Source organism: Schistocerca cancellata, chromosome 4, assembly GCF_023864275.1.
Source record: "Schistocerca cancellata isolate TAMUIC-IGC-003103 chromosome 4, iqSchCanc2.1, whole genome shotgun sequence".
Taxonomy (NCBI): Eukaryota; Metazoa; Arthropoda; class Insecta; order Orthoptera; family Acrididae; genus Schistocerca; species Schistocerca cancellata.
This window is the reverse complement of record NC_064629.1, coordinates 598,433,734-598,459,032: the sequence shown is the minus strand read 5'-3', so window position 1 is coordinate 598,459,032 and position 25,299 is coordinate 598,433,734. Positions and strand designations below refer to the sequence as shown.

At 39.7% G+C, this 25,299-nt stretch overlaps 1 protein-coding gene across 10 annotated transcripts in view; it reads right to left on the bottom strand.

Moving 5' to 3' along the window:
- LOC126183678 (pumilio homolog 3-like) overlaps positions 1-25,299 on the bottom strand; it is a 205,136-nt gene that overhangs the window by 18,812 nt on the left and 161,025 nt on the right. For all 10 annotated transcript variants that reach the window (XM_049925845.1, XM_049925847.1, XM_049925849.1 and 7 more), the window contains 2 exons: positions 7,023-7,168; positions 3,571-3,729 (listed from right to left, as the gene is read on the bottom strand). In XM_049925845.1, the coding sequence (XP_049781802.1) occupies positions 3,571-3,729; positions 7,023-7,168 (305 nt within the window). The remainder of the gene's footprint in view (positions 1-3,570; positions 3,730-7,022; positions 7,169-25,299) is intronic.

The window sequence follows — 25,299 nt, the reverse complement described above, 5'->3', positions numbered from 1 at the left end:
GAGTGGTAAGTGGTCTCTAGAATGAAGGTCATCAGTGACTTCCCACTGAACAGTCTACAAGGGCTGGCGAGCAAAAAGGGGAGGTCAATGGTTGAGAATGACCCAGTGGTAGCACAGAAATCGGTGAGAGTACCTATGTTGAAGATGCAACGCTCGTGAAAAATCATGAGGCCCTCCAAAGCCCAATCCCAAGGGCAAGTAGAGGTCAAGCCTTACGAAACGTGATGGGCATTGATGTTTCCCAGCAGGAGATAAATGGTCGGGGGAGTTGTTCTACAAGATCTGTGAGAGCCTCAGAGTCTATTGCAGCCTGCGGAGGCAGATAAAGGGAGCAAACTATGATCCTCTGACACACATGAATTTCAATGGCAATGGGTTGCAGGTCAGTAGCCAGGGGGAGAGCAGAGGAGTGGTGTGTGGTATTGACAAACACTGCAACCCCTCCCTTGGCCCTTTCCCCATTCAGATCATCCTTGCGATAAAACATATAACCCTGCAGTACAGGGTCATCAGATGCTTTAAAATGTGTTTCCTGCCAACACAAGCACAGGACGCATTGCTGTGTTAGGAGTTTCAGTTCCTCCACATATGTCCTGAACCCATTAATGTTCCATTGTATAATGGGAGCCATCTATCATGGTGTAGTACTTTAAGCTTGACTTTCTGTTGGGGCAGCAAGCACACAATGGGTGGAGGCTCAATCTTCAGGCGAGGTGATTGCCCCAGTCTGACATCAAGTTCCATTGCTTGCGAAGAAGATTTGGGAGAGATGTCAGATAGGATGACATTGAAATCATCAGACTGTGTACCTCCTGTCTCCATCACTGGGCAATTCATCACCTTCGACTTCACATTTTTGGGTCTGAGGCAGCTTTGGAGCCACAACTTTGGAAGTGGTGGGGGCGGGGGTGGGAAGGGGGGGGGTGTTGGCAGGCTTGAAAGGAACTGCAGCAGCACAAGTGCATTAACAACTGCAGGTGCTAGTGCTGATACAGCAACCTCTGTTTGTGTAGTGGCATCAGTTTTCTGCTTCTTGGCTTCACAATATGGGATGCGCTTTGTTGTTTTGATCTCCTGGATCTTCCATTCCTGCAGTCCCTACTTCACATTGAGTGATCGCTAGAGCAATTAACACACTTTGGTGGAGAAGAACAACCAACTCCATAGAGGGCAGCTTTAGCACATTTCCCACAAGTGGCATCTCCTTTACAACCAATAGTAGTGTACCCAAAGTGCTGGCATTTAAAACACTGCACTGAGTATGGGAAATAAGGCTGTACACTTAGGTGTAGGAAACCTGCCCTGACATGCTCTGGTAGTTTGGTGCTGTTAAAAGGTAGGTCTGACTGGACAAGATCACCATCCACCAGTTTCATAATGTTTTGCACATCAACAATGCCTTCCCAGGACCACTCAGCTATCAGTTCTTATTGGGGAAAGTCAACCAGATTTCTGCAAGTCTCAACACCTTTGCTGTAATTCAAGGTGTTGTGCAGTTCAGTTTCATTTGCATACTCCCCAAGGCATTGAGCTTTTTGGAGGGTCTTCATTTGTTGGTAATTTGAGGTTTTGACCAACAGAATCCCATTTCGCTAACACTTGATGGATTTTAATGTTCGAGCAAGGCCCTCCAAAACTTTTTGTATATTAAATGGTGAAACTTTGTTGAAACTGCCCTCTTCCCTTTTAACTATGATAAACACATTCTGTGAAAATGGATATGTTCTGTTACAAGTGACTGAGTGAGGAGGACAGGCTATCTGAGCACTCTTGTTAGACTGGGTGTTGTTGCCTTCCAGTTGCCCACCCTTTCCACTGGGAAGTGGAAAAGAAAATTTCAGAGGATCCAGTTTGGTCCTACGAGCAGCTATGGAAAAAAGAGCCCACTCAGACAGGGCTCCGTGTGCCTAAATAAGCCTTATACAACTGAGGTGCAGCAGATTCCCCAGAGGTTTCCTGCTAATGACTGTTCCACCTCAACAGTCACGCCTCTCATCGGCACGTGGTACACCTTAAGATGAGGACTTTTTTATGGAGGTTTTTACCAACTTCATGGTCTGGGCTGTCAAGTCAAGATCTCCGTTCCCTGTGACACACAATGTTACATTACAGCATCGCATGATGGTCCCTGAAGTATGCCCGGAGTTTACAGTGACAGAGGACTGGTAGCGCTTACCAGTCTCCAGCTCAGGAATCCTGGAGTCGCCAATCAACAAATGAATGGTCAGCCCTTGAGGGCATGAAGAAGCAGACTTCCCCGCCCCACAGGGGTTGTGTGAACCTTATAACTGAAGAATGTTTTGTTGCTAAAACACACACACAAAACACTAGTGGTACTTTTATGATGAGGTAAAACAAATTATAAATTGCAGCTGTAAGAACCCAAGGTCAGAACATAGTATGAGTGTGAGCAATCTTTGATGTGGGGATGCATGTTAAAACTGAAGAGGATGCTTTAGAATTGAGGGGGAAAGAGGGGGGGGGGGGGGGGCAATAGTCTACCATTCAGCATACATATCTAAAAAAAAACTGATTACACAAAACAAGGGCTCCGAAGAACAACACAGATATAAAACCATAGTGCAAAGCTGCCATAGCAGGTAAAACAACAAATCCAAAGAGACTAATGGTAAATATTGCTCACCATCTTTTGGAATTCCTCCATTATAAAGTCAAACAAGACAGTCAATATAAGCTGCAGACAACATTTACTTCATTTTGTCATGCATCACTTTGTTTGTCCCCCTCTTCATCCACCACTACTTGGTTCATTTCTACCAACCACTTTCTGTTTCCTTACTGATCAACACCACTGAGCCACTCACACTGTTCAATGGCATGCCTAAATTATTCTCCTGTTTTGCTTCCATGCATATCACTGCTTTTCAAATTTGTTTTCCCTTGCCCACCTGTCAAGCTTTGATGTACCCTCCCAAAATCCATCTACTAAAGTTTAATGTTGATTACAACATTAATACTGTTAACACACACTTTCTTTGCTGTTGGGTTTCAAATAACAATAATGTTTGGTCAATAAACACTGGTTCAGATTTTAGAAGGAAAATGTTAGAAACTGACAATTGTTTTCTATAAGGAAACTTCCCAGAATTTGTGTAAGGTAGTTACAGAAATGTCAAGATTGCTGGATAAGAATCTGAAACATGATTCTTTGAATTCCAAATCTGGAACTTTGTTATTGCATAGAAAAAGGTACTAATATTGGTGTGTTCTCTTGTGTACTGTGAACTTTCTTGTTCCAAAATGCAGAAAGGCTCCAAATTTAACAAATAAGGGACTCTTAACACAGTACCCTATTTCAATTAAGTGACAGTTTCCTCCTCTTTCTTGTCATATCAAATGCTTGGAGTTTATGGTCCCACTTAGTGCCTTGATCTTCTAAGTGGAAACCATTGATGAAAGTATTTCAGTGCAATATGCAGACACCTATTGAAAACTAAAGAGATAACCTCTTTTCCGTTAGAAAATTGGCACTGCAAGCAAGAAAAATCCAATAATTGTTTTACAAATATGTTACAGTTACAGTAAAAAGGAAATAGCATGTGCTCTTACTTTCATTCTCTTGAAGACGCTGTTTGTCTGACTTTATCAGTTGTTTCAACAGCCATTCCAGCTGTGAACTGAACTCTGGACCCCTGTCTATCAATACTCCAGGTTTTTCCTTGCACACAAAGTGTACAATGTTTTTCAGCGCTTTCTCTAATTCGGTACCTGCAAAGGAAAATAAGACAAGTGGATAATATTCATGAAGAGTATGAACTTTGTTTGAAAATAACTAGAGAAATGTAGCCTCAAATATGGTAGCAGAACAACTAACACTTCATCATACAATTATGAGCACTGGTGTGCTCACATGGAAATTGAGCTTTATGAATATTATTCACAAATAGCATTCTTAATCGCTATGTATTCAAGTTTACACATAACAAGCAACTATGAATGAGATTCTACAAATAACTTTCCATTAAAATTAACAATTTATCATATTTATGTATGATTTTACAAAGAGTAATTCAGTGCAAGAGGCTAAGTTCAAATTATGTGTTTCATAAAACAGTACTCAGTAATTTCTCACTCAAGACCATGTTGAGTTCCAAATTCAGTTCCATCAAATCTGTTCTGTATTAGTTAGAATTATGATACATATAGCTGTAGATAGTTATATTTTATCTTAAAGTGACAGATGGATTAATTTGTATGGATCCTCTTATTTCTGACTGCAACTGTGTTGCAGTTGGCTTTTCATATTTACATGTATGTTTCTGTTCTGGGGTAAATTATCACTCCATTTTTATTTTGCTGGTTAGTTATAAAAGACACCTATTCTGTGTAACATGTTACAGGTAATGTTATAGGCTTGACAATTTTATGTGGGGTGAAAGGATGAGGAGGAGGAGGGGGGGGGGGGGGGGGGGGGGGAAGAGACTGTTAACATACGAAACAAAATTTTTATACCTTCAAATTTCACACCACTAAAATCAAGAACAGTTTGACCAAAATAATTCAGTCGTATACAGTAGTTTTAAAGGTAACACAGGAATAATAAACAGTATAAGCAATTGGTCAACTGTTTACAGACATGCACACAAAAAACTGAAAATATATTACTTGATCTTTAATTAAAATGACTTACAAGAGCATTTTCTTCAGTCAGGTATCTAATCTGGTGGGGAAAAGAACATCTTGTATATAGACAAATAAATTGTGAACAGTATGAATGATCCAATACAGAAAGAAAATAAATATTAAAAAGGATCTTTTCAAAGGAATACACAGAGACGTTACACAAGATCCCAACAAAGATAGCCAATGTAAGATCCTTTCCTTTACTTTTCTTTCAAAAGACGAACAGTTAACAGCCCAACCCAACGTTCACGAAAGTTTGTACAATCTTACACCACGAGTGCCACACTTCATTAAAAAGTCCTAAGTCTGGCTCTAGAGTCCAATGTGGTGCATAAACCATGGAAAAATGGAAATAAAGTCCCATACTGCTTGACAGAGCATAGGGGAATGATACAGGAGACCCGCACTGCCGTACTAGGCAAGGTCTTAATGGAGGCGGTTTGCCATTGCCTTCCTCTGACCGCAATGATGATGAATGATGATGATGATGACACAACAACACCCAGTCATCTTGGGACAGGTGAAAATCCCTGACCCTGCCAGGAATCAAACCCGTGACCCCGTGCTCGGGAAGCGAGAATGCTACCGCGAGACCAGGAGTGGTGGACACATAAACGATAACTAATTTAAAATAATAAGCATTGGTTCTCTCACAGACAGTACACAACCACCTGCTAAGTACAGAATTTTTTTTAAAAAGATTATTATTTATTTTTTTAAGGGGGAGTGCAGTCAATAAAATTTTTATGAATAATATGCCACACTGGCTGTCATTACATGAACTAAAATACTCTTTTAGTTTTGTACTCTTCACTACTGCATAGTGTGAGCTATGTAGCTATTTTCAGCTGCTTAGTATAACCCATCAAATTGGATTACACTATTCTTTATATTTGCTACAGTGTACTACATAAAACAAAACATTATTACTGTAAAATTCGTAATTATGACACTGTGAATTACTTTCATTTCAAGGGAAATGTAAATAGGACCTCTTTATGAGCCCTGGACGAAGAATAAGGAAAGCAATAACCTTTCTTACCTTCCTGCCATTCATTCATGCACCATGTCACAGTTGCTGCTGAACAAATAAAGATAACTAGTCTATGATTCTTCAGTTTCTCACAGTTTCTTTGTTGACTGAACAGTCCATGGTTGTACTGCCATTTCACTGTGACAATGGGTATAATATTTCAGCAATCCGCCAAGTCCACCCCAAGGGTGCAGTCGAGGAGGTTATTGCTCTTTACTTTTTTATCTAATAATGTGCCGGTGTACAATGAGAAGGCAGTGACTGCCTCTTTCTCCGTGTCTTTGTCTGTCTCCACAGGCAGTACTATAGAGAGGGCTGCACACTGCGCACAATCAGTTATTCAAAGTCACCCTTTTTTCAGGACATGGTGCTGAGGTGTTCCAGTTCCTGTGTGCTAATATTTTAGTATCCTGTTCCTCCTCGCATGGTGATGGCAGCTGTGTGTGTGCAAGTACAAGTAAATGTGTGTTTTCTTCCGATACATTCTGTGACCCAGAGTGCCATCTGCTCTGCTCTGGACTCGATGTCAAGGACTGGTAATCTTCATTCTTCAAATGGTGACCAAAACAGAATGCAGACCACCATTCCTTGACGTAAGGGTCAAGAGAAGAGATGATTGCACCCTGTGCCACTGTGTCTATCTGAAGAAAATACACACTTACCTGTATCTGCATGCAGATAGCTGCCACGACCATAATCTATGCAGCTGAAACTGTGCAGTGGTGCAGAGTACTAAATACAAGGATATTTCAATGTATGTAATGACAGCAACAGCAGAAGATTGTTGTCATTCCAAAAATAAATACAAGTTTTCACAATGGCTAACACTTAGTACAAATCTGTGAAGTCCCACATCAGTTTTCTAAACTCAAATATGCTGTGATGTACAATTAACTGTTTGCCTTAAAAGTTAAGAGAATAACTATTTGTGGCAGCCACACACTTATGTATCAAAAGTCTTTGGTTTGTATGCAATGATCAGTCCCCCCCCTCCCCCCCCCCCCCCCTCTCAATGTAGCACATAAATTATAACTGTGCCTCACGTTGTTTTGTACATCCCCCAAGATCCCTTTACTTACAGACCTGAATATATATGAGCAGATACCAGCAGTAACTGCACTTGAAGGCAAACAAGTTAGCTGCTTATATTCCTTTATCATCAGCTGCACATACAATCATTAGTGACTAGCCGTCGCAAGTGAGATTTCTTACCTAAAAATTAAAAACAACCTTTTTCTTTCAACAACAATTGCTTCCATCATGACCATGATTTTGTCCTCAAGAATGTCTACCATTTTTCTGGACCTCCCGCAAATGCAGCAAAATATTACATTTTACCACTCACCTTTGCTGACACAAATTGCTTCATAACACAACACAGTTCGGCGACCATCAGATATCCAGTAGGATAGATCAGTGTTGATATCTTCCAAAAGAGGATTAATGAAGGGTTCTAAAAGCTCTGCATGTCGTACTTCATCAGACTTCTTCCTAAAAAACACAAAATATAATGTAATGAGAAAATTACAAATATGAAAATAGTGCAATACACCTGAAAACAGCAGTGATGCATGTTGTTGTAAGTGCCTCGGAATCTCAATTTGATATTTTTTTTAACCATTCCATTAATCACCAGCCAAACCACCACACATACTAGGAGTATGTTTATTTACCGTTTTTATTGTCACTTTAAGTTACAATGCCACAAATCTGACAAATCCCACTATGAATTCTAAAATATTCTGAGTAACTCGTATGATACTTATGACACATAGTTACTATGAAGTAACTGTATATGTGCAAGAACTTACACAAAGTCAGCGTGAAATAAAACAGAAAGAATGGGTCATTAATAGCATCCACGGAACAAATACCAATACCGTAACAACATTTTGAAATGTTATCAGCTTCATCATTTTTCATTTACGAAAATGGTAATTAATGCTTTCTAATCTGTATGTGGTGAAGTGGCACACATTTACATCTACATCTACATTTACATCTACATTTATACTCCGCAAGCCACCCAACGGTGTGTGGCGGAGGGCACTTTACGTGCCACTGTCATTACCTCTCTTTTCTGTTCCAGTTGCGTATGGTTCACGGGAAGAACGACTGTCTGAAAGCCTCCATGCGCGCTCGAATCTCTCTAATTTTACATTTGTGATCTCCTCGGGAGGTATAAGTAGGGGGAAGCAATATATTTGATACCTCATCCAGAAACGCACCCTCTCGAAACCTGGTGAGCAAGCTACACCGCGATGCAGAGCGCCTCTCTTGCAGAGTCTGCCACTTGAGTTTGCTAAACATCTCCGTAATGCTATCACGGTTACCAAATAACCCTGTGACGAAACGCGCCGCTCTTCTTTGGATCTTCTCATCTCCTCCGTCAACCCGATCTGGTACGGATCCCACACTGATGAGCAATACTCAAGTATAGGTCGAACGAGTGTTTTGTAAGCCACCTCCTTTGTTGATGGACTACGTTTTCTAAGGACTCTCCCAATGAATCTCAACCAGGTACCCGCCTTACCAACAATTAATTTTATGTGATCATTCCACATCAAATCGTTCCGCATGCATACTCCCAGATATTTTACAGAAGTAACTGCTACCAGTGTTTGTTCCACTATCATATAATCATACAATAAAGGATCCTTCTTTCTATGTATTCGCAATACATTACATTTACCTATGTTAAGGGTCAGTTGCCACTCCCTGCACCAAGCGCCTATCTGCTGCAGATCTTCCTGCATTTCGCTACAATTTTCTAATGCTGCAACTTCTCTGTATACTACAGCATCATCCGCGAAAAGCCGCATGGAACTTCCGACACTATCTACTAGGTCATTTATATATATATTGTGAAAAGACAGTGCGAAACTGTATTGAACGCCTTCCGGAAGTCAAGGAAAATAGCATCTACCTGGGAGCCTGTATCTAATATTTTCTGGGTCTCATGAACAAATAAAGCGAGTTGGGTCTCACACGATCACTGTTTCTGGAATCCATGTTGATTCTTACAGAGTAGATTCTAGGTTTCCAAAAACGACATGATACGCGAGCAGAAAACATGTTCTAAAATTCTACAACAGATCGACATCACAGATATAAGTCTATAGTTTTGCGCATCTGCTCGACGACCCTTCTTGAAGACTGGGACTACCTGTGCTCTTTTCCAATCATTTGGAACCTTCTGTTCCTCTAGAGACTTGCGGTACACGGCTGTTAGAAGGGGGGCAAGTTCTTTCGCGTACTCTGTGTAGAATCGAATTGGTATCCCATCAGGTCCAGTGGACTTTCCTCTGTTGAGTGATTCCAGTTGCTTTTCTGTTCCTTGGACTCTTATTTCGATGTCAGCCATTTTTTCGTTTGTGCGAGGATTTAGAGAAGGAACTGCAGTGCGGTCTTCCTCTGTGAAACAGCTTTGGAAAAAGGTGTTCAGTATTTCAGCTTTACGCGTGTCATCCTCTGTTTCAATGCCATCATCACCCCGGAGTGTCTGGATATGCTGTTTCGAGCCACTTACTGATTTAACGTAAGACCAGAACTTCCTAGGATTTTCTATAAGTCGGTACATAGAATTTTACTTTCGAATTCACTGAATGCTTCACGCATAGCCCTCCTTACGCTAACTTTGACATCGTTTAGCTTCTGTTTGTCTGAGAGGCTTTGGCTGCGTTTAAACTTGCTTTCGCAGTAGTTTCCTAACTTTGTTGTTGAACCATGGTGGGTTTTTCCCATCCCTCACAGTTTTACTCGGCACGTACCTGTCTAAAACGCATTTTACGCTTGCCTTGAACTTTTTCCGTAAACACTCAACATTGTCAGTGTCGGAACAGAAATTTTGGTTTTGATCTGTTAGGTAGTCTGAAATCTGCCTTCTATTACTCTCGCTAAACAGATAAACCTTCCTCCCTTTTTTTATATTCCTATTTACTTTCATATTCAGGGATGCTGCAACAGCCTTATGATCACTGATTGCCTGTTCTGCGCTTACAGAGTCGAAAAGTTCGGGTCTGTTTGTTATCAGTAGGTCCAAGATGTTATCTCCACGAGTTGGTTCTCTGTTTAATTGCTCGAGGTAATTTTCGGATAGTGCACTCAGTATAATGTCACTCGATGCTCTGTCCCTACTACCTGTCCTAAACATCTGAGTGTCCCAGTCTATATCTGGTAAATTGAAATCTCCACCTAAGACTATAACATGCTGAGAAAATTTATGTGAAATGTATTCCAAATTTTCTCTCAGTTGTTCTGCCACTAATGCTGCTGAGTTGGGAGGTCGGTAAAAGGAGCCAACTATTAACCTAGCTCGGTTGTTGAGTGTAACCTCCACCCATAATAATTCACAGGAACTATCCACTTCTACTTCACTACAGGATAAACTACTACTAACAGCGACAAACACACCACCACCGGTTGCATGCAATCTATCCTTTCTAAACACCGTTTGTGCCTTTGTAAAAATTTCGGCAGAATTTATCTCTGGCTTCAGCCAGCTTTCTGTACCTATAAGGATTTCAGCTTTGGTGCTTTCTTTCAGCGCTTGAAGTTCCGGTACTTTACCAATGCAGATTCGACAGTTTACAATTACAATACTGATTGCTGCTTGGTCCCCGCATGTCCTGACTTTGCCCCACACCCTTTGAGGTTGTTGCCCTTTCTGTACTTGCCCGAGGCCATCTAACCTAAAAAACTGCCCAGTCCACGCCACACAACCCCTGCTACCCGTGTAGCTGCTTGCTGCGTGTAGTGGACTCCTGACCTATCCAGCGGAACCTGAAACCCCACCACCCTATGGTGCAAGTTGAGGACTCTGCAGCCCACACGGTCGCAGAACCGTCTCAGCCTCTGATTCAGACCCTCCACTCGGCTCAGTACCAAAGGTCAGCAGTGAGTCCTGTCGACGATGCTGCAGATGGTGAGCTCTGCTTTCATCCTGCTAGCGAGACTGACAGTCTTCACCAAATCAGATAGCCGCCGGAAGCCAGAGAGGATTTCCTCCGATCCATAGCGACACACATAATTGGTGCCGACATGAGCGACCACCTGCAGATGAATGCACCCTGTACCCTTCATGGCATCCGGAAGGACCCTTTCCACATCTGGAATGACTCCTCCCGGTATGCACACGGAGTGCACATTGGTTTTCTTCCCCTCTCTGGCTGCCATATCCCTAAGGGGCCCCATTACGCGCCTGACATTGGAGATCCAAACTACCAGTAAGCCCACTCTCTGCGACCACCCGGATCTTGCAGACTGAGAGGCAACCTCTGGAACAGGAGAAGCAGCCACGTCCGGCCAAAGATCAGTATCAGCCTGAGACAGAGCCTGAAACCGGTTCGTCAGACAAACTGGAGAGGCCTTCCGTTCAGCCCTCCGGAATGTCTTTCGCCCCCTGCCACACCTCGAGATGACCTCCCACTCTACCACAGGTGAGGGATCAGTCTCAATGTGGGCAGTATCCCGGGCAGCCACAGTCGTAGTCCGATCGGGGGATGTGTGGGACGAGCTGGCCGTCCCCGACAAACCCCCATCCGGACCCCCACAGTGATGCCCACTGGCAACAGCCTCAAGCTGTGTGACCGAAGCCAACACTGCCTGAAGCTGGGAGCGAAGGGATGCCAACTCAGCCTGCATCCGAACACAGCAGTTGCAGTCCCTATCCATGCTAAAAACTGTTGTGCAAAGAATGTTTGAACTAATCTACAGAGAGCACAAACAATTCGACACAAAATTTAAATGGTTATTAAAATACAAGATTGCCTAATAGGTGCAGTAATGCTGCTACTTGCGCACTGCTGACACACTGCTCGGCGGCGGAAGGAGACTACGCGATTTTACACTATTCAGGTACTAAGACCCGTGCTACACTCTCAAATACTATAATATGCCCGAAATTTATGAATTAAACAATGCAAGTACCAAAAACACGCAAAGAAATTAAGAATTAAACTATGTAACAAATAAGTGAGCTAAGAGTATACGACTTGCTGCTGGCAGCTGCTTATCCAACGGCGGCAGGGAGCACACTTAGGAAGTTGTAAAATTTGTCTCAGTTGCTTTGATGCCCTGCCGAACACATTCCCATGCTGGGAAGCATGTCATATGTCATGCTGTGCTCAGTTGCTGTTTCAGGCGTAGTCTCATGAGCACACTGTCTCAATTATATGTCGACACAGAAATTAATAAAGACTTTATAAAGCCTTTCAAGATAACAATATTTAGCTGTTTTACGAGTTTCAGTTTCACACTTGAAGTAATTTCAGAAATATTAAAGTAGCCAAGAAAAACTAAAGTTTATAACTTCCAGTTACATTCAACATTGAGACACTTTAAAATGTTTTTGTAAGTACATCAAATGACGGCAAAAAAATACTTAGCTACCAAAATAATTAATTACATAATGTTTTGTTTAACAGAATAAATTACATAATGTTCTTGGCTCTTGCAAAAAGCAATTATTTTTTAGTTAGTTTGATATTATTATTTTGGTCTGTTATGCTCCCTTAGTGACAGAACGAACGCAGCATCTATGTGAAGCAGGAATCACTGAAACTGTGAATGTCTACGAGAGAGAGAGAGAGAGAGAGAGAGAGAGAGAGAGAGAGAGAGAGAGGAGTAGTAGTAGTAGTCTGATTGTGCAGCCTTTATGTGAGTCATACACGTGGCAGGGAGAGGTGGGTGGGGTGGGAATGCTAATTGTGCCGTAGCCAGTTTTCTGTATTGTATAAATATAAAATTGACTTCAATCCTTTTGACACTTAGAGATGTGCTTAATTTCATTTTATTTGTTTTTGGGGAATGTGTTTTATATGTAATTGCACCTAAATTGATTTCGAAATGGGGACTGATCCATGTCATGAGAATGCAATGTACAGCTGATTGGCTACTATGTTATTCGGCCAGTCCGAGACGAGATCTTTCACTCTCTATGGCACTGGGAGACGAATTTAGCATGAGTCAGGGGAATTTTGTAGTCAGCTCTTGTAATGAAAGATCAAGTAGCTCAGAGCTATAAACATTTCCATTAAAACTGTGCAATAGTGGTCCTTTGATGAATATGTATAAGTTTATGGTCATTCGTGGATCATGTCTATGCAAATTTTGGACTTTTTTTTTTTTAGAGACAACTGAGACCTGAGTATAAATTCTGTAGTGCATGCTGTGTAGTCGTAATAACATACTTTCAGAGTCCAAAAGTGATGATCTACATAACATCTGAGTGACCATTCAAAACTATTAAACACCATGAGTTCTTTTTACAAAATGAATTTTTCACTCTGAAGCAGATTGTTAAACTTCCTGGCAGATTAAAACTGCACGCCAGACTGAAACTCAAAACACTTGACTGCAAAAGGCAAAGGTCCCAAGCTCAAGTCTTGGTCCAACACAAAGTTTTAATCTGCCACAAAGGTTTGATTATTAACTGATCAAAAGTGCAGTTCTTTCAGAATCAGGTCTGAGTTAAGCATTAAACTTGCTACTAGGGAGACAGAGAAAGTGTGTTGTAGATGTGGAAGGATTAATAAATACTATGCTTATTGTTGTTCTGTCATTTCTGGAACTATACGCTAGGATAGACTTGGTAGCACATTTGTCTGCACGAAGTGCAAAAATAAGATAGATGGTTTGATGTAAGGACTTCTCCTCTTCATTTAATATTTACACACAGACCTGGAAACACTAACTTACTTCAACAGCATAATACAGTTAAATACATCTATGCACACTGATCACACATGTAATGCAGCTAATTTTTTACAGATTTTCTTTACTAAGGAAATTACACTGCTTCAGGATAGGCCATGCTTCTGAAAAACTCACTCCCATTTTAGTAGGAAGGCAGAGTATTAACTGTGCCACCACCGTGCACTTACTCCCCAAATTTGTTACAAGTAACAAAGCACCATTAACTACTCAATTACTTAATCAGAAATTCACATAATGTTTTTGTAATGGCATCAAACATTGTACTTTTTAATATCTACCTCCACATCAACATGTACAGTCCGTAAGCCATACCACAGCTAGTCATTCCCTTTCTTATTCCATTCTTAAATGGGCCAAGGAAAAAACGTCTGTCTATATGCTCTCATATGAGCCCTAATTTCTGTTATCTTGTCTTCATAGTCCTTACATGAAATGGACATTGACAGTGGTAGAATCTTCTGCAATCAGCTGCAAATGTTGGTTCTATAAATTTTGTCAATAATGTTTCAAAAAAGAAAATCATCTTCTCTACAGGGGTTCCCATTTGAGTTCAGAAAGCATCTCCATGATACTTACATGCTGACTGAATATACCAGTAAAAAATCTAGCAGCACACCTTTGAATTGCTTTAATGTCATCTGTAATTCGACCTGGTGGAATCCTAAGCACTCAAGCAGTACTCAACAGTGGGTGGCACTAGTGTTCTATACATCGTCTGCTCTATAGGTGAGCTACACTTTCCTAGAACCTCCCAATAAACTGATGTCAGCCATTCATCTTTACAACTGCTGATAATGATGTCATAGGCCTCTAGCAGTGAATGGCAGACTTCCTGGAAGCAGAGCTCTGTGCAGAGAAATGCAGTCACTGCCAAACAGAGTGTGCATGAAGGCCCTGCTTTCTTTGATGTAACAGCAACAGGCGAAATACGTTCAGCGCGCTCAATATGTATGCCCTTCACATTTTCAGATATTATTTGTTTGGCATTTTGAAATTATATGAGACACTAGTAAAAGAATCTCCACTGGCGAGAAAAAGACATAGGCCTTTTATGATCACAAAAAGGTATTATGATATGTTAACTGCATTTTGTGGTCAGTAATGTATAACCTAAAGTCCATCACCTGAAAAGCAGTAGCACTGCTCATAAACACCAGTGGATTTGTGAGCTTCTTAGAGAAGGAAGCAGACACAGATACGATCTTCTTGACACCTTACCTTGCGGATGACTACTGAAGTTTTCAAAATACTTCTACAGATGATTGGTTTATGCATTAAAAAAAAGATGAAGTTCTATTTCCATTGCAGTGAGTTACTTCACTTTCAAAATACTTCTACAGATGATTGGTTTATGCATTAAAAAAAAGATGAAGTTCTATTTCCATTGCAGTGAGTTACTTCACTTCAAAGTACCGTAATAAATATGACCAACAATGAAAAGATAACTATTTCATCACCAAGCCATGATATGAGACTATAAAATGCTAAAGAATCAAATAGTTTTCCTGAATAGTTTTCCCTCCTATGAATTGAGAACAACTGCACAGCAAAAAACCATGTTAATCAAAAATCTGTTGTTTTTGATTTTTTAATACAAAGAGTAAAACATTTTCCAAAATATTACTTCAGTATGGGATGCAACTTTGCTTGGTTTACACAGGGAAACTTTTTCAGGAGTGCAGCAGATGACTCAACTTGCAGCTTTCTGCTTCCCCTGAATCAAACCTAGATGCGGACACGATTCTCTGCATGAAAGGGTGAACACGTCTGCCACAATGAGTCTGCGACAAAGAATTGTGGCAATGAGGGTGAACGATGAATTAATGCATACTAAGCTTTGCAAGCGGAGCACTATCATGGGCTACACATCTAGACCAGGTGTTTTTTTTTTTAATTTGTTCTTTTATTTTCTTTGTGATCTCTGGACATGATCTACTCAACCAGTGACCGATACACAATATGCTACAAATTACAAGACATGTTCAATCAGGCACACACACATACACCCATGATTCATATATAATAGTTGTACTGGCTGTGAAGAGATTAATTTTAAAATCATAATGTACTTCCATCATTGCCACGAGATGTCAGTCCAAATGGCAGTTAAATAGAAACAGGTAACATCAATACTTGGAAACTTTCCTGGCATGTGTTGTTTAAATTGTTTAAGTTATATGAAACAGATGATATTCAGCTACCTAATGTTGTTTTCTGAATTTTATCCGTAACTCTATGCAGCAGCTCATAAATAAAATTACCACTACATCAGATGAGTCATCCAGTCCATGCAAAGCCGATGTGTGCCATTAGTTCCTTCTGAAGGAGTTGTTGCTAATCACTATAAAGTGTTTTGAAATGAATGAGTGCTTTTTTACGGAAACATGTATATGTTTAAAATCACCTGTAAAGCTAACCTGATACAGACTCCACAACCTTGAGCAGCACTCTAGTACACACTGCACAAATGTTTGGTACGAAATATCTTTTGTATTACAAATCGTAGTGTCCCAGTATCCTACCATTGAACGGAATCCTACAATTTGATTTACCCTCTTCATACCTCTACTTAATGTTACTCCCAAGAATTTGGGCTGCATGACTGACTCTGCCTATGACTAGTCAATTTGTAGTCACAGGCCACTACACTGTTACTATCATGACACACACAACCTTACATTTGTTTGTATTAGTAGCTAATTGTGAGTCTATGCAACATACCGGTATTTTGGCAAGAACTAACTGGAGATTACTAAAATTCTATCAGATAAAATTGCCAAACAGATAACTGCAGCATTTCCATAAAAAAAAAAGAGTCTAAAATCACAATTATTCCTACCCATTAAATCAGTAACATATAACACAAATAGCAAAGGTTTTACTACACTTCTCTAGGCTAAAACAGATTGTGCTTCTCTGACTGTGGAAGACTTATTCAAGAGAACAGTTTACATTTTACTTGTCAAGAAATTTCAATCACATTGCTGAAAATTTTTCCTCGATTATACACATTATATTCACAGTGTTCCTTAATCCATTATCAAGAAAGTCATGGCAATTTCGATGAATTCATAAACCTAGTTAGATATCCCATATGAACACACTTTTTAATAGGCTCAGGTGTGACATTGAATCAAAAGTTTGTGAAACAAACATTAACTCTACCAAGTTACCTCTGCCTATGGCATTTATGACACAATGTGTAAAGTGCATAAGTCAGGTTCTGTATAGTCAGTGTTTTGGGAATCTATAGTGGTCTCCGTAGAGACACTGTTTTCCAGGCATCCTATGTTTGAACTTCAATTGTTTTCTCAAATACTGCTACCAACACACGAGTGATACAGGACAGAAGTTCTGTGGATTAATTCTGTCCTCTTTTATATGAGTGGTTGTGCACATTTATGGTCAAGAGGTGACCTAATTCAGTTCTGGATCTTGTATAAAGCTTGCTGGGGACTCAGTTGAGCCCTTTGAGTTTTAACAATTTTGGGTGTTTTTTTGAATATCACTAGTACTGATTGCTAGGTAATTCATCTATGCAGGAAGACAGCCGTTGCATGGTGGCAAGATTCTTTGATTTTCCTTTGTGAAGGAATACCTGAAGACCAAATTAATCATTTTGATTTTCATTTTACTACTATTTATTCAATTCCCTGGCTTACTAAAAAGTATCTAAAGACTTATTTTTGTGCCATCTGATAACTGGATCCCAGTCTGTAGTTTCTAACTGCTGTATGACATACACAGATAATGGTCCATTAAAATGTGGAAGACTGGCAAAATGACAATGTAAAATATTAACACAGGAGCTGCTGCAATTATATTTTACATGTCCTTTTGGCAGTCACACACATTTTAATGGACCACTAGCTGCCTTTTTTTGCATTTTTGCATGACTCTGTGAAGAAGGACACTGAATAAGGCTATGTGGTGGCACTCAACTCACTAGTAGCTAATTTGTGCTGGTAGAAATGACTTTGATCATCAAATTATAAGCCAGTGTCTTGAGTTTACTTTCAACCTTGTTGCAGTATCTCATACAGCCATAAGAAACTACTGATGATGATCTAATTATTACATGATAACATTAAACACAGCAGTTCCATTCATGTTCTCCAACAGTATCAGAGTGGGTGTCATCAAACTCTCCTGCCCTTGCCTTGCATTCTCAAACTTTGTACACCAAAATGCAACATTAAGTTGCTCAGGCATTGAGAACAATCATCCATATTATTCAGTTCCACATTCAGCACATCATTCAACACTTTAAGGAACATAATAATAAACAATTTACACGAAGACAACATTGACAATCAATGAGGTAATTCCTCTTTCCCTCTAGAGCTGAACAAAAGGCAATGTTGTGCCACAGTAGTTAAAAGTGATCTTGTTTCATAATTTTTATGGACAAAACAGTCCCGATACTTTTTTATTCAGCTGTAATGACTGGTTTCAGCTGAATTATACCATCTTTAGATCTAAAAGTAATATAATAGAGGATAATTGCTAATGCCAGCATTAGCTTGTCGAGTTGTACATACACACACCATTTGGTTGAGTTATAACTATGCATACCAGCTGAAACCGATGGTAGCAACCATCTGAAGATGACCCAATTTTGCTGAAAGCAGTAATTACAGTTGAATAAATGAAATCTGATGTAGACTATTTTGTTCATTAATTTAGCAGTGAATTTTTCTCCCTCCCACGGAAAGCAGACAACAGTGTACATAGAATAGGTTTATGATATACTAGGATTTACAAGAAAAACATATGTTGTTGCTACTCTTGAAATACAGCATAAACATGTGAGTCCTAACAGGCGGATGAGTATACTTTTAAATGTACAGGTACTAATGACAATGTTTCAGAGTTTTTTGCAGCAGCATCCATTTGTAAAATTCTCTCAGTGTTCGAGACATGTCATGTGTGACATAAAATTCTGAACTTCAACGCAACAGGGCATGACTCAAGCAACGAGAAAATTTTATATGTCAATGACACAGTTTTACTTAATATCCTATCTCTAAATTCATTATCAACATTTCTCAGAAGAATAGGGAAGGATCGACTTTTTAAAGGAAATATATACATTCAAGTAGTCTCTCAATTTTACACTAAAATATGGCAATCATTTCTTCCGCAGCTTTGAAGTTCTGAATAGCAACATGGCTGACATTTAAGAGTGGCAAAACAAACAACAGGAACATACGTGGAGGCATAGAACATCTGTGGCACATTAAATTTGTCATTACACTAACACTGTAAAAATATGTAGCTTCAATTAAAATCACAGGCGCTCAGCACAAAACTAGAAGTTTGCATGTCTTAACAAATGGTTGGGAACTGAAAAAGTAATCTTCATTATTCAACCTTTTACATCCAAAAATTTCCACTGTACACATTGGCCATATGTGGTTTTAAGAATTATCACAAAACATGCTACTGGCACTGATGTGATCAGAGACTGAACTACAACGTAATAATGAAAAGTAGTAGTAGTAGTAGTAGTAGTAGTAGTAGTAGTAGGTGGTGGTGGTGGTGGTGGTTGATGGGAGGGGGATGCAGGGGAGTGGGGGGGGGGGGGGCAGAGGGGAGGGCATTCAGCTGCAGCCCTGCTGATCATGGAAGACAGTATCCCAGGATCTGATCATGGAAGACAGTATCCCAGGATCTGATCATGGAAGACAGTATCCCAGGATTTGCCTGTAGTGATTTAGAGGAACCACAGAAACAGAAATGATGATGGTCAAATGGTGATTTGAATCACACTTTTCCAAAAAAAATTTTTTATGACTAAACACATTACACAGCAATGAAGTGAAACGTATTTAATTTTTATGACTTCTAACCAGTATCACAGACCTTTGTGCTGCCGAAACTGAAAGCAAGCTTCAGAAGTCATGAATGTATTATATATTACAAAAATAAAAATGGGGTATACAAAATGATGAACATCTGCAAGGTTATGAGAGCAATTAGAAGCAGATTCAAACTTTGAGTCATTTCTGAGGTGTTCTCCAATGGCTAACATGATAAGGCACTGCCCATGAAAGCCTGTGGCTTCAAGTACCACTCTGGCACACATATTTAACTTGTCAAATGTGTCCAGACGTAACCACTGTCTGCATGTATGCTCTACTCAGAAACTATTTCCTGCTGCGCAATAATTCATTCATTCAGCCATAAAGCAAGATAACTAATGATAGGATCTTTGCTGCATCACACTCCTCCTCTTGACCACAATTATAAACATCATCTCTCCTAAAAACTCATGCTACAGCTCCTTTCTTAACTACATTTAATCTAATACCCACTCATCTTTCCAATGTCATATCCTCTCAACATTTCAACCGACATATTTTGTTTGCTCTACAGCCCTTTATGATTTATTATTTGTGTATTTTCTAATAGTTACCTGTCTGAGCTTGATTCTTGAGTTTATTTAAGTTGGTTCAATGGACTTGATAGTATTTTTCAAGTATTATTTTTCTTTTTTTAAGGTGATGAATAAGGAAAATCCCTTTTGCATACCAGTAAACACTGGCCATTTTAATGTTTAATTTTTAATTTTTAATTGTTACTAGTCAAAAGTTACTAGTTTTGATTGCTATTCCATTCCTGATGTGAAGTTCTTGAACCATGACTTACCCACAGTAACAAACAAGCACACAAAATCAGTCTGATTATCTTTAAATCCCCAACAATTCATTATCATATACCTTTTCCCTCCAATATTCAGCAAATGTGGCACCTACCTCGCACAATGTTTTCTTGTGGTTTATTTTTCATGTAAAATGTGCGATGCTCTTTCTAGTAATATGCCTATGGCATTCGAGATTCAATACATCTTCAATTAATAAGCCAAAACTGTAATGTACAGTTTTTGCTATTTTCATCTGCAGCTCCTGTTGGGGGGGCATTCTTCAAGTTGATGATTTTTGAAAGGTGTAATGTCTCATCTGAATTAAGCTCCCCTTTATTAAATGTTAAAAATATAGGAGCAGACCTGTTATCATCACTCATGAGGTTTAGGTAAATTTCCATTGGCAGTAAATTGCCCAACACCAATGAATTTTATGGTGGCTCAATATTTAGTTTATTCCATTGAATGAAATACACACAACATATATACTTTGAATAGTCACATGAACAATATTACAATGATTAAGTTATTATGCACAAAGTGTACCCCATTACAAAAACAAACTTTCACTGCAGCATGGAGGATCAGAAAGTAACACACAATAATTATTTTCTCCCCTGGTATTTCAGGTGGAATGCTGAAATTTCATGACAATATAGTTTGAAGTTTGCACTACAGAGGTTATTTTGTTTTCATGTGCAGCTCTACAGAGAGAAGCCTGAACTATGAAACAAATATGGCGCACATGTTGCTGTCATCAACTTGTGATGAGCCGTGAAGTGTAATTTAATATATGTGGAACAAAGGGTATAAACTGAGTGAAATTCACAGGAACACACACTGTTTCTATGGGGACAACTGCATGGACCTTGCAGATTCACCATGCTCCAGGTGGCCGGTAGCAGCTGTAACCCTGCACAATATCAGAGCCATTGAGGCAGCAATTTTTAATGAGCAGCATGTGCAACTGTGAATCTTATCACAGCAGTTCGACACCTCACATGGTGTGGTGTATGATACTGTTCATGACACGATGAAGTTTCATAAAGTTAGTGCTTACTGGGTGCCTAATAACATGACAGACAACCACAAGAGCCAGCGAATGATGACAAACTCGGATCACTTAACACATTACGCTGCAGAAGGGCATGACTTTCTGAAAGAAAGCATCACTGGAGATGCGTCATGGGCATACCGCTACATGCCTGAAAATTGCGCAGGCGTCTATGAAGTGAAAACATGCTGATTTCCCAGTAAGTAAAAATTTCTAAGTGATTCAATTTGCTAGGAAAGTGTTTGTAACAGTGTTGTGGGACATGGGTGCTGTGTTACTGATGGACTTTGCTGAACAAATGACCACTGTGAATGTTGCAGCCTACATTAAAACTTTGATTAAGTTGCATAATACCCTTCGTGAGAAATGCCACAACATTAATGATGACAGTACTGTTGCTCGTGCTTGTTAGAAAATTGTTAAATTTGGGTGGGAGGGGTTTCAGCATCTACCATAAAGTCCAGACCTTGCACCACCAGACTTTCATTTGTTTGGTCCCATGAAGAAATTCCTGGTTGGGCAATGCTTCTCGAAAGATGGGGAAGTGGAATCAGCAGTCTCCAGCTGGCTATACTCCAACCAAATGGACTTCTATGAAAAAACATAGAAATTTATAGAAATGGGTTGAGAACATTGGTGACTATGCAGAAAAGTAGGTAAAAGGCTAGTTCATTTGTGAAATTTTTTTTTGTTTTGTCACTTATTAAACCTCAGTTCACATGTTGCCACCACTGGTGGTCAACTGAGAGAATGATACTGATAGGACCCAACTAATGACACAGTAATCAATACCTGTAAAAATGTTTTATCAGGTAAGCATTCCTAAAATATTTAAGTGAAACTGGAGAAGCGGTAGAACTGACCATTACAACCTATCAGTGTATACCATATGAACATGTATATGAGTGGGAATTATGAAATTTTAATTACCACCTGCAGAAAATAATGTAAAATAATTAATTTTTTGTTTGTTTGTAGTTATACATTTGAAGTACACGTAAACAATGAAGTACCCACACCACAACACTCCAGCACACTGCTAGAGAAGCCAAAACAAAATGGCACAGGTTATTGATAAAGCGGCGTGTCATATGGTAATTCATTCACCAAATTCAAAAGGCAAAAACGCTACAACAATATATTTTAATTGTTACAAGTGTATGGTAACAAGGTACCATTATATGATACAGTGGTTAGGTAGCGCAAACACTTCCAGTTTGGTCAAACAAGTCTGGATGACGAAGTAGCAGACACTACCTCTGTGAAGAACGAGGAACAGTAAGAGACCAGTCTAACACAATCGAGGTGATAGTGGAAAAAGTGAAAATCAGTGATGGATCAATTTTAAATACCTCACGGGATATTTTGAACATGAGAAAGGTCACCATCCATCGGGTTTCACGAGTGTTCACATCCATTCCACAAAGCCTGCCAAACTGTAGAACATGGCAGAAATGTTGTAGCTGTGTTGCGCCAATTCAGATAACTTGCAAATCAAGCAATGGAATCCTGTGGACTGACCACAACAGGTAAAGGTAAAGACTCAATAACCAGCAGACAAGGTGATGCTGAATATTTTTTGGGCCTGTCATTGTGTCGTGCTAACAAATTTAACCGTCACTGAAATCTTCCGATGAAGTTACAGCAGGGTACCAAGACGAAACATATTCTCCTGACTTGGAATACAGTGACTTCTTCCACTTTCCTTGAACAGAGAAACCATTGCATGGCAGGCATTTCCAGAATGACAATGAGGTGATTGTAGGTGAGAACTGACATGGTATGCAGTAGGAGATGCTGATTAACTTTGATCTTGCATCCCCAGTGATTTTAGATTTTACATATTGAAATTGTGATTTTACATCCTCTTTTTTAACTACTTCAAGAGCAGCATTCACGTTCTCTATGAACTCTTGCAATTCCCTCTTATTACCATCGAACATTTTCAGAATAAATACTACCGCATCCTTAGCACTGATACCTATATTATCACTACTGGAGGACGTCATCTTATTACAAGTTCAAAGGACCTTATTATTAATTATTCGTGTTGGGTTGCCTGTTTTATTGACTGGATCTTCTTATTCTTCTGTTGATTTGCTGTGTTTGTGCGTTGTTACTCGTGTTGTCTGCTGGGCTCTCCTGAATCTTGGGCTCTGCTGTTCGTAAATGGCTTCTTCTTCTTCTTCTTCTTCTTCTTCTTGCGGTGTGATTCTGGGACACTACTGCAATTCCCTATTTTCCTGCTTTTTATGTTCAACTATCCACTTATCTGCCAAACCACTTTGTAAACCACCCCACACCAGGCACCATAAATTTTATGTCGCGTCCCAACACAGTTTTTTAGTGCGATCAGAATGTTGATGACAATCTGAGGGTTGTTTCAGTGTCCACCTTTATTGTCAGAGTTGAGAGGGAGAAAGCTCTCTGAGGTAGAACTGGGTGGTTACTGGTTACAGTGGTAATCTTTTAGGATTAACTGCAGGTTGGGTATGTGCTGAAGAATTCATTATTTATTGCTAGCTGTTCCTTGAGACAAAGACAGATCGTCTCTGCTCAGAGCTATTCCCCAGAATAGGTAATGGTTACTTATCTTGCAGTTGCTGTGTGTGTCTCCAGATCTCATCACCGACTTCTCGCTGCGAATATTACTTCTGCATACTCATGTCGCACGGCAGACTGGTGTACTACCGCTTTTGGACTCCTCCATCAGACTACTCCACCAGAATTCTCCATCAGACTGACTCTTCTCATTTTATCTCTTGCTTATATACCGTTTAAGTCACAGCTGAGCCTTGATTTGATTTCTCCTAGAGGTTTCTGCTCGATGTTCCCACTTACGTACACTGGAAAGTTTCTGCTGATGTCAGGGCTTGTATCCCTTGGCGCAGTCTCAAATAGTTCCATCAAGTATTTAGTCCGTGATCTGACGGGCTACTGGAGGTCCCTACTTTACATAACATACGGAAAACTTCGGTTGTCGTCCAACTGACTTCGGTTGTCGTCCAACTGCGATTCAACTTATGTCTTAATGTGTGTGTTTTGATCGTATGCATCTTCTCTCTCTCCCCTTCACATATATCCTCCACTAGGGTTTCTCAATGCTAAACCCGGAGGCTTCTAACTTCATGAAGTGACAATTGTTCTCTGCTCATTTTATCTGACAAGTATTGCTTAATAAAATCATTATTAATTTGTTTTTTTCTTGGGACTGAACAACTGATCTAAATTTTATGTTTCACTCTGTAGGGGGAAGTAAATGGCACCAAGAACTAGATGCAGCATTAGTGGCCATGATAACAGACAGATGACATTCAACCACTCTCAATCATACAGAACACTGGTTTTTGATAATTTGTTACACTGTTGGACCCCAAGTATTCAACACCAAATGTGGCACATGACTGAATAAAATTACCGGAAAGAGAAAGAGATTGTAAACTTGGAGGTGAAAGACTTTATCAGTGTTTCTTTAACAGCTGATATTTGGACCTTGCCGGATTGTGAGACATATAAGTGATCATTTCATTAACAGTAATTGGTGCCTGAAAGATTGAGCTCTCAAGACAGTCCATTTCCCAGCACTAAATATTAGTGAGACATTAGATAACATGGTTTCAAAATGGAACATCAAAGACAACATTGTAAGCATCACACCTGACAATGCCAGTAACATGACAGCAGCGATACATCTTATTCACAGTGGCAGAACAGATATGCAACAGGTGTTATGTTTAACACATACTATCAATTTAGTTTTGGAAAGTTCTTTGAACAGCAATGGTGAGCTCAGCATTATGTGGGAAATGGCCAGAAAAATGGTCAGTTATTTTACAACAACTCACAATGCTAATGAAAAACTCCACAAAACCCAGGATTTAATGAAAAACCTGTGCATAAATTAATTCAGGAAACTGAAAGCTGAGGGAATAGAGCATTTTATATGCTAAAATGCCTACTGGAGCAAAAGGAATGCATTGCAACCTGTTTATCATGTTTGTATCCAGGCATTCAGAATCTCACAGCTGACTAGTGGTAAATTTTGAATGAAAGTTTAAGTGTACTGGAGCCTTTTGAATTGTGGTAGTGTAAACTTGGACGTCCAGAAATGTTTGGAAGAATCATGCCTGCAACTCATGGACAGTCCTGCACAGTTCTGGAAAGAAAATTAGAACAGTTACCCAGGTCTAGCTACTGTGTATTGTG